Source organism: Anneissia japonica, unplaced genomic scaffold (genome assembly GCF_011630105.1).
Source record: "Anneissia japonica isolate Jap-2015-1 unplaced genomic scaffold, ASM1163010v1 scaffold3709_len703521_cov189, whole genome shotgun sequence".
In the NCBI taxonomy this organism is placed as follows: Eukaryota; Metazoa; Echinodermata; class Crinoidea; order Comatulida; family Comatulidae; genus Anneissia; species Anneissia japonica.
Genome location: NW_022694779.1, coordinates 463,482 through 474,307, shown reverse-complemented (window position 1 = coordinate 474,307; position 10,826 = coordinate 463,482). Strand labels below are relative to the sequence as shown.

General features: G+C 31.3%; 1 protein-coding gene across 1 annotated transcript in view; it reads right to left on the bottom strand.

The window, feature by feature from the left end:
- LOC117101299 (protein farnesyltransferase subunit beta-like) overlaps positions 1-10,826 on the bottom strand; it is an 18,676-nt gene that overhangs the window by 5,348 nt on the left and 2,502 nt on the right. The window contains exons 2-10 of the mRNA XM_033241262.1: positions 10,250-10,311; positions 8,411-8,575; positions 7,006-7,055; positions 5,348-5,444; positions 3,977-4,060; positions 3,467-3,553; positions 2,201-2,330; positions 1,317-1,491; positions 271-340 (exon numbers count right to left, since the gene is read on the bottom strand). Of these exons, the coding sequence (XP_033097153.1) occupies positions 271-340; positions 1,317-1,491; positions 2,201-2,330; positions 3,467-3,553; positions 3,977-4,060; positions 5,348-5,444; positions 7,006-7,055; positions 8,411-8,575; positions 10,250-10,311 (920 nt within the window). The remainder of the gene's footprint in view (positions 1-270; positions 341-1,316; positions 1,492-2,200; positions 2,331-3,466; positions 3,554-3,976; positions 4,061-5,347; positions 5,445-7,005; positions 7,056-8,410; positions 8,576-10,249; positions 10,312-10,826) is intronic.

The window sequence follows — 10,826 nt, the reverse complement described above, 5'->3', positions numbered from 1 at the left end:
ATTACAGGTAAGAACAGTTTAAGTTGAGGTAATGTGGCACAAAAAATATTTTTTCATGACAATAATTACTAATTTATCATTTAAAATGAATTTCAAGATTTGACCTGGGTTCCACTGGATGTCAATATGTATTTGATCCCTTTTAAATGGGCAATTAGGGTTTATAAATTACATTTTTGAAGTTTTTTTGCATACTTCCGCACAGATGATATATTTTTAATTATCGCTTTTAACAAATCACTCTTAATAGGATATGATTTTTTTGCTTACTTGCCAGGCTTGTCAATAAGGCCGCCATTAAGACTTTGACAACATATGAGAATGTATTCCTGAAGAGCGTCTGAAAACAAGAACACATAAAAAACGTCTATTATCATTAGTCTTGTAATCTTAGCCATTACCAGGTACATTATGTGGCTTCCATCTATCTATATAACATTTAGACCATACATTGAATAAACTTAATATTTCTATACATTGTATAGTCTATTGTCTTTTCATCTATACTAGTTTTTGCTAGCATTGCCAAAGGTCTATTTCATTCCATATGGTCTAGGCTACACATTATTTGTCTGGAACCATACTTCAAAAAATGGCTGACTCAGCTGCTTTCAGTAAAATATGGCTCAAGCAACATAATAATGCTTTAAAAAGATTAATAGCAATCAATCATAAATCATGTAACAATTATAATTTATAAAGCATTTCTAACAAAACCCCCTTTTCCCCCATCAGGGTGCAGGCTGTACCATATAGATTAGAATCCTATATGAAAATATACAAAGCAAGAAATCCCCATGGTTTATTTGTCAAAATTATCTAGACTGTATTTATATGAAGTAAGACATGCACTAGGCATACACCAGTGTCCATTCTAAAGATTGAAAGAAAAAAAAAATTGATGTTAAGGTTATTGCTTAAAAGGTGTGATTTTTTTTCTTATTTCGAGACTACTATAGTTGATTTGATACAATACAAAAAATATGTGTCCCCTTAAATTATATTGATTTGACCATTTGGCACTCTCAGAAAATGTCCCCATTCCCTTAATAGGGGTGTCCCCTTAATAGGGGTTGGCCATAGTCTTAAAAGATATATTTCTCCTCGTTTCATGTCCCCATAAGAGGGGTGTGCCAAAGGAGGGGTTCTACTGTATTCAATCTTATTTGCTGTTATTTCTTAACACCACTTCAGTGTCTAAAAACAAACTCATTTATACAACATGTCAAACAATTTTTTTTCTCCTAAATTTAAAATTCCATTAATATGGTTTAATATGATTACAGAAAAAACTGTTAATTAATAGTCCTTCTTACTTTGATCAAACATCCAGCATTTTGTGCTAACAGCATTGTCACCATAAGAATTGAGAATCTTGTGTATTAAAGGAAACACACCGCCTTGCCATAGTGAGTAACAGCCATCGACATGTTTGTTTGTTCTTCCTTGAAAACCGCCCTCAAACCTCATTTGTCGATTAGACAGCCATCTCTGAAAAGAAAAAAGTAAATTACATATATATTATTAAATTTAATTTGAAGAAAATATTCAAAGCGCTTCCAACATCCAACCCACCAATTACAGTATGTTACGAGTGTTCATACAGACTCCTGCAGTATTGGCCAGCAAACTGTTGAGTGCAACAGTGCTTAGGCTTATTTTTAGCATATTTTTTAATGCCGTCTTAAGCAGGTGAAATAATCTAAGATTGCAGACTTGCTTTTTATGAGACCACCCCAAAATTGGCCAAATTCAGTAATTAATGGGAGGAGGAGGTGAAACATTATAGAATTCTGCCTAGGAAGGCGAGTGTGAGTTCAATAGGTGTTTGATTGAACAACCGAAGTAATACTGTGAAGCACAAAGACAAATTGAAGAGTCTTTAACATTGTGTAATATTATAAGTGTTGTTTGTATTTAATGTACTTTTTTTCTAATTCCAAGTTTGTAAATGTATTTAATTTTGCTTAAAGTGACAATAAATAATATCTGAATTTGAAGATGTGATGTAGAATAGTAGCATGTTATTATTATTATTATTAAAATACTGATTTTTTTCGAATAGTCGCCCCGGGGCATTTATTGTTGAGATGGGTTTTTGAGGGAGGTGTTTATTGAAAGGAGGCGTTTATATTTTTTGGTATAAAATGAATACGTATATACTCAAATAAATTATTTGAATATGGTACTTCGTACTCACAATTAATGCTTCTGTATCACATAGCCTATCGTGTCCCATGAGCACTAGGGCAGCAACAGCGCAGAATGTGTATCCGCCATGTGCTTCCATACCAGGAATACCTGCAAAACCGCCCTCATACGTTTGGCAGCTGAAAAAAAATTATATTAATATTTAAGACAATATTAATAGGATAAAATGTTTAGACCCATTTGCTAAGTAAATAAAGCATATTATGTATTCTGTATTTATCAATATCAAAACAACTCCAGTACAAAACTTAATTGTGCCACCATTTCCTTTAAAATCTGAATTAAAAATATGTACTTCATTTTACTCAATTCATCCCACACAAGACTAGAAAGCCATATCACGAACCACTTTACAGCATGTCAGCAAAAAATAATATAATGTATAATATAATCAATGATAATAGCCACACCACCCACTTCGCAATTATATCTGTTTACGCAGATACGGTAGAATTGTTACCTCATTAACAAAAACAATCAGACAAAAAATCATTCATTTCCAATGCAATTAAGACGTTAAACAAAAGATTTGTTAGTTTTATTTTTTTGCCCTGTTTAGTTTTCCATGTTTTTCAGTGTGTGTTAATTCTGTACAATATGTGCTTTATATCTTTATATTTTAGGGCACATAGAAAAAATTATTAGATTATCACTCTTTTTTATAAAAAAAAATTGAGGGAGGACGGTTTTTTTTTTAATCGGAACAATAGATTATTTTGCTTTTGTTTTTATCGATGAGGGAGAGACTGTTTGGTCTGTAATTTTTGGTCTGTAATAGTAAATATTGTATAAAAACTGGTTTAATTTTATAGTTTTTTAACAGAAAATGTATTTGAAGTCACAAAATTGCATTGTTATTTTTATGCTGTTGAAATAATTGATGCAGCAAAAAATTTTTTTTAAAATTCCCGCATCAATATTTCCCAAATTTTTGACACGGGCGGGAGTGATAATCTAATAATTTTTTCTATTTGCCCTTAGTATATTAGTATTATCATCCATTGTACCGGGAAAGCAAATAAAATGAATTTTGAACTCAGAAGCTTGGTATCTAAACATGGATGCTGAGAATGAATGGTCAGCAACTTCTGGCCACAATTCAATAACCAGAATAGAAAACCGCTCTGCCAAACTGCCTTTCGTGTATATCAACATGATAAATACGAGATTTTTAATAAAATATGATCAAGTATTTAGTACTGCGACTCGTGGCAGACCTCAGACCCATGCATAGCCAACTGCTCTTTATATTTACCTAGCGATCCACTCGGGAGTCCCCTCAAACATTTCAGTTGTAGCAATGTTTGTTAGTCTAGCTGCTACAGCTGCACAATAAGCACCTCTGTAAATTAAAAAATAAAATTAGATTGATTACATTTTATAAAGTGTATTTTTCATCACAAATTGCACTAAACAATGTAATACAATAAATAATAATTTTTTTTTTCCTGGACGAATGCATTTTTCACTCAATGTATATCTCATTTTACAAATTGAGGTCACATATTTATCTCATTTTTAAAATACCAAAGTCCTTTCCAGCTCTCTATTATTTTCTTTGTAAATCTAATGAAAATAGAACCATGCCACCTATAAATTTAGAAAGTCAGAGAACAACTTACAGGGCAACAATATATATATACCAAAGAATAATTAAATACAATATACTACAAACTTTAGTAACATAAGAAAAATATAATATAAAAATACTGATCAAAAGTATGGTGCTTAAAGTGGTTTACAGTCAGCAAGACATCGTTTTTACCTGACGTCAATTTCTCCTCCTTCATGCATGAGGAACCCCCCATCTGGTGACCTCATTCGCATCAGAAAACTTGCTAATTTTTCCCTGAGGAATAAAAAGAGACACATCTATAATGTCAATCATAATTTTCATCCAAACCAAATCGTCGCCACTCAGGCTGGTATAAAGTACTTAAACCACATACTATGATGATATTAACTATCAATATTCAATAATTGTGAATATAAATGAACAATAATTTTGATTTTAATTTCAATAAATAAAAATAATATTTTGCTGTCTTTCCATGTATCATGTGTTTTGTATGTTTGGCATTCTAACTGACAAGCAACTGCTTCTTTTTATGCCTATGTAATAATATGTAATTTAAGAATAAATGTTACAGTTATACAGATTTTACAGTATAAAATAATGGTGATTTTTATATATTTAATGCATTTTAATTGTATTTTTGTAATTTGAATAAATGGTAAAATATAGGTAAAACTGGTTAAGGATTTATATACTTTTATATGGTAATTTTGAGTTGTGTACATAAAATAATAATGTGTGTAAATAATTAAGGATTTATTTTTCGATATTTAGAATTTATATTTGTTTGACAGCAAATAATAACACCTCAACTTTTAATTGCAATTGTTTAGTTCTTTGGTAATTTTAATGTATTTAATGTATTGTTACTATTTTTATTGTTATTTGCTTTTTCTCAGTTGGCCTATATTATTTCTCTGTAAAGCGCATAGGGGCAATGTGCAATATGCGCTATATAAATACAACATTATTATTATTATTATTATATAGCAATCAATCTCAATGCCTCTTTATATTCTAAATGTGTTTATATGTTTTTATATTGTAATGCAAATCAAATTCAGCTATTCCCTGTAGATTGTAAACTATATACCAAAATAAATAATAAATAAATATTCACTGAAAAAATTTTACAAATTTTTGGCAAGGTTTTTAATGGCTGATGTGGAAACGACGGTATCAGTAGGAATTTCTTGTGAAGTCTGTGTAAAATTTATCACACATCAAATATAATATTTTATCTTGTGTGAATCAAGTACAAAATAGTAGGTTATTCTTCTAAAATTTACTGTTTTTCAAATTTAGGGCTGATGTAATAGAATGCCTATCTGTCACTCCCCTCTCCTTCCCGTCTACCCGTGTTCTAATCTATTGCCTCTAGATAATTCATGGTTGTCTTAATTGTTAATATATTATTCATGTATAAAATTCTCGGTCTTTGCCATCACCGTCTGCTGCCCTCACATCCTTCTATAAAAGCTCTTGAGACCCTGCCATACTGAAGTCGGTTATCATATATTGTGAAAATTTATCAATTATATATATTCAGGGTGTTCTCACCTATTTACCACCTCATATGCTTCTTTTGTTCCTATCGTCGCAAGCGCTAATACAGCAGCATAAGTAGGTGCTAAATGTGCATATTGTCCAGGACCACCTAAAATAAAAACATATAATATAGTAACAATAAAATTACAAGAAAAAACATTGTTAACTCTAAAATGTTTTCACAGGTAGAAAACAGACCTTGTTCTGGACAGACGAGAGTAGTTGGTTACCGGGTAGCTCAGGCACAAAGAGACACTATTTTAAATTTTCAAAATAGTATTTAGAGCATACTCATACTTCAAGTACCTCACAATTAAATAATAAACTTACTTTAAATCTAAAAAAGACTGTTTTTTAAAAATTTTAACGAAAATCTATTTTATAATTGTGCTTTATATATTTTATAATTGTGCTATATATATTTTACATGTATTACTGTATTTGTTTTGTTATACTGTATGTTTTGTATTTGTTATGAGGGCCTCTTTGAGTCAGCATCGCTGTAATAGCTACCCTCATAAAAAGTTGAATAAATAATAAATAAATAAAAGACAAAGCTTATAATTGTCAGTACTAATGCCAAAAGTTCTAGATTCAACAAAATCTCAACATCATATAATAATGAGATAAGAGAGTTAATTCATATAAGTACTTTGGTATAATTTTTATAATTTTTTACCCTCAATTACAATGGAAAGATCATATCGACAACCTTTCTTCCAAGATAGCAAAACGGATTGGAATAATCTGTAGAGTAAATATTAGGCAAAGCACTCACCATCCCATTATTTCTTTATTGTTTGATGGTCAAATTGTAAAGTAAATTGTTTTAATATAGCAACACTATAAGTATAACTAACTAGATTAGGTAGAATTTTATTATCTATAGATAATAAAACTCTGGCCATTGATATCTTAAATTCTCTTGGTTGGAGTAGACTTTATGACAAATGGAATGAGCAAGCTTTTATAATGTTTTTTCAAATGTTTAAAAGGTATTGCTCCATCTTATTTGTCATCAAAATTCATTTTTACTGAAGATAGTCATAACGAATGTACACATAGTCTAAATAATTAATACCCTAATTTCACTTAAATGGGATATTTCTCAAAAGGTAAAAGAACTTTTAAATACAGATCAACCAAATTATGGAATTCTTTCCCAAATCTCATTAAAAATGACCTTAAAGATATGTCAATATCTACCTTCAAAAATGTTATTTCAATTTAATTACCAAACTTTATTACACTTTCTTTTAACTTTAAATTGGAATAACTTTTAATCTGTGTACCCTTTGTCTGTTTGCTAGAAATTCTTTTTAAAATTTTATTAGTTAAGTTACACTGTATCATTTGATTTTATTTCTACTTCGGTTTTTAACTGAACACTTTGGAAATCAGTACATTTGTATTAAAAGTGCATTTCAGGATAAAGAAATAATACATAAATAAAAATTTCTTTTAATTTTGATTTTTTTGTCATGCTTATCTAACAATGAATGGCTTGCAAATTACAGAATGGAAGTGATGATATTGTGAAATTGACACTTTAGAAGTCTTTTATATTCATGAAAAATAACTTGGTCATTGAAAGGCAAGCATGTAAATTACCAAGAACTCCACTTAGGGAGGCGAATAATGTCAGAAGGCAAAATGTTACCCATACTAACCTGCAAAACCACCTTCTGGGTGCTGGCATTTCCCGATAAATTGTGCAACCCTATAAAACAAAAATTCACAATTTTGATGTGAAGGAGTCAGCAATTTGGATTATTAAAAATCCAAACACTGTAAATTATTTAATTTTCACGGAGGATATCTCAAAACTAATGCAAATTTTTGCAGAAAATTGCTAGAAAAATAGGTGCGCAGAACTGTAACTACTGCCTAATACACTGGTCTAATTTTTTGCAAAAAACTGCTTGTAAAATCGGCCCTTATTTTCCGAAATGCGGGAATGGAATTCTAAGCCTAATTTTTGTGTAGTGGATATATTTCCTGTGCAAGCCTTATTTTACAGTCTGGCAATAGGGTTTGATTTGATAACAGTTTTTATGGTTTGCAGACCCCCAATTAAAGGTAAATGTAAAGGCAGTCAATTAATCCATAACCTTGTTATGTCATTGTACTGAATTGCATACAGGTGTAGCCAGTTAGCATCATAGGGCCTGTTTCTACTGGAAAGAAATAATCGATTAAAAATCGCTTTTTAGAAAAATCGCTTTTATTCTCGCAGTAGAAACGGGACCAGTTTGAAAAAAACGATAAAAAAAAAATCTATTAAAAACATGCAATGGATAGCGTGTTTGAACGGCAAATAACCGATTTTGGCTGTGCACCTTTTAGCTGCAACACAAAAAAAGCAATTATCAGGTAAAATTTGACCTCCAGGTCAATCACTGCAAAGACTAGATCGTATTAGGCGCGAACTTTCAAAAGAGCGACGAATTCATTGTGTAATTATTTTGTGGGGGGATATTGGGCCTAGGCCTCTCCGCTTTTTTGGGCCTACCGTTGTCCTCATTTGGTCGCTCGTTCATTGTGCCGATGAGCACAGCCGAAAACATTTGCTTCTCGCCCCACACCGTATCTTACTACTCGTCATCATGACAGAAATGAAAAAGATACTATCCTATACAGTTAGGAAAACAACGTGTTGTATAAACAAAATGGTGACGTAATTTCCTTCACGAAAACCAATTTTCTAAAAATAAAAAATGCAGTTGCAACACAAGCAGGCTGTCTGGTACTCATTAAAAAAGCGGTTTAAAAAATTGATTATTTTGTGTTTATCAATAGAAACACACCATTAGTTGTTCAAGAGAGATACTAGTAGTCATATCCTTCCATGACAGGGGTTAAAGAGAAACAGAAAATTGCACATGGGACATAAGCGTACACTGAGCTTCCAATTTTATGTACTTACCCAAGAGTATTGGTGCTACTAACCACATCATGAGCGAGGAGGGTCTCAATCCAGTACTGGATATATGTCATGGCACCCCGACTTACCACTCCAGCACACTAATAACTGTTTTCATTAACCAATTGGTCCTAAGAATATGTTGCACTTACTGAGAAGCATGTTCTTCTGATATTTTCTCACCCAGAAGTTCAAGGCTGTGTAGGATCCAGTAGCACAACCAAGGCCTGCTAGCATCCAGGCATTGATACGATTCTGACAAGTTCTTCAATCCTTTGTTCAGGTAGGCTAGGTGTTTGTCTCTCTGAAGCTTTGGACTAAAATAAAATATTCATTCATTCATAATGCTATACTGTATTTAATAATAAAAGCTGAATTTAGATAATCTTCTACATAAAATTAATTAAGAACAATACAATTTTGAAAGTGGTTAAAAGACAAGATACAAAAACAGACATTGGAAAAAAAGAAAAAGCACAAACCACGTCATATAAAAACAATGTACAATGGAAGTTTTTTTTATAAATGTTATAAATACAAATACTATTAATTATATATAGAAGATAAGTTTGTAGTTTTTCAGTACATAATATTTTATCTATTATAGGGTGCTAAATCAAAAACCTATAGAGTATACTATTATTATTATTATATAGTCAGAACAGAATATTATAAAGAAAGTATTAATATTTATGTTTTGTATATACATAAATATTAATACTTTCTTTATTACATAATTATATAGTCAGAATGGAATATTATACAACATTAGCACTGGTTTGAGACCCTCCTCGCTCAAAGTGTACCAGGTCAAAGTATACCAGGTCGAAGTGTACCAGGTCAAAGTGTACCAGGTCTTCTCTGGTAAATACTCAAAACAAGAAGCCAAGTCTACACATATGTCTCAAGCAATTCTTTAATAACATTTTTAAACATAACTAATTTTTTGTCTTTCAATCTGTATTGAAAATCTTTATATTTCAACCAATTTTTATAGTTTTAATAATGTATACGAGCAAGGAATTTCCATAAAAGGATGCAATAAAGTCTGTATGAGTCTGAAAACATAACTATTAATACTTTCTTAAAATCTAGTATTAATCTAATATTAATAAATACATAATTATGGTAAGAATAGAATATTATAGAAAACATTTGAATAATAATAATATTTTATCATATCATTACATGCATTTCTTAAGTAAACAAACAGTTAGTTAAAATAAACTCTACAAATAATAAGTAATGAGTATGTGCACAAACAAAAAGCAGAAAATCAGAAACAACAGAAGTTTCAAACAATTCCGAGGAAGTATGCAATGAATCAACAATCAGAAAAAAATATTTATTTTCAAAATTAAAAAAATATATTCAGAGATTCTGATATGTGATGTGCATTGAGTCATATATAGGATCTGTGATTGAGTGAATTAGCAAATTTTGCTATGGCACCTAATAAAGTATGATCAGATTATTAAAGTAAAAAATAATACTGTACAAACATATCAAAAAACACACACATTTACAGACTGTAGAATAAGGCCTGCACTGGGAATGTATTACCCACTCAAAAGTTTAGACATAGAAATTTGTCCGCACATTTCTGAAAATAAGGACTGATTTCAGAGCAAATTTTGTAGGAAGTTACCAGGTAGTTCTTGACCCACATCATTATATAACCAATGTATTTCGCAGTATTTTAACGATTCTGCACATTTGTTATCGATTTTCCGTGAAAACTTGAGTTAGTTTTTGATGTATCCCAACGCAAATAAAATACTTTACAGTAAAAGACACTTCTATGTAAATAAATCAGTTACTTTTACAGGCAGGACATTCCATCTGGCTGACGGCCAGATATCATTAGCTGTTGAAGTTAGCTGTTAATTAGTTTATTTTGAATCCAGATAAAATTTTTGACCAGTAAGTAATATAGCTTTTACACAGAAAAATAAACAATTGTATTTTGGCAATTACACAAGCGTTCTTACATTTTCATTGAACTTGTAGCAAATTTTTCAAAAATTTCACCAATTTTTGCTTCGACTTTCTCCTGTGAAAGAGAAATTTGAAAGAAAAATTAATACATATTGATAATAAAATCCTCTGTGAAAATGCCTAACAATTCTACCTACCTAGGGCCTAAGCACGTAAAGTTATAGAGGTCTCTCTACACCTATCTACATACATACATACACCTATAACATCTACTCTCCAGGCATTACATACAACAACAGACTGGGACACAGGTTACTTACCTTGTCTTCTTGACATTTCAGTCTTTCCTATGCTCGTTTGTATTATTGTACGCCCTTTCAGTTTGGTATCTGGGCTTCAACTCTCGACTCATCTTGGTGCCAGCCTATTCTATTAGATAGGTAGAGCATGTGACGTCACCTAGACCCGGGGGTCCCTTGATTGGACGTCCTAGATGTTGATGTGATCAGGTGAGTCCCTGCCGCCTGGCACTACAAACAAACAAACATTCATAGCCCTACCAATTTTATAACACATAATAGTACCGATCCATCTCGGACACCGACTGGCCAAGGTCTAGGTAGGCTGCGA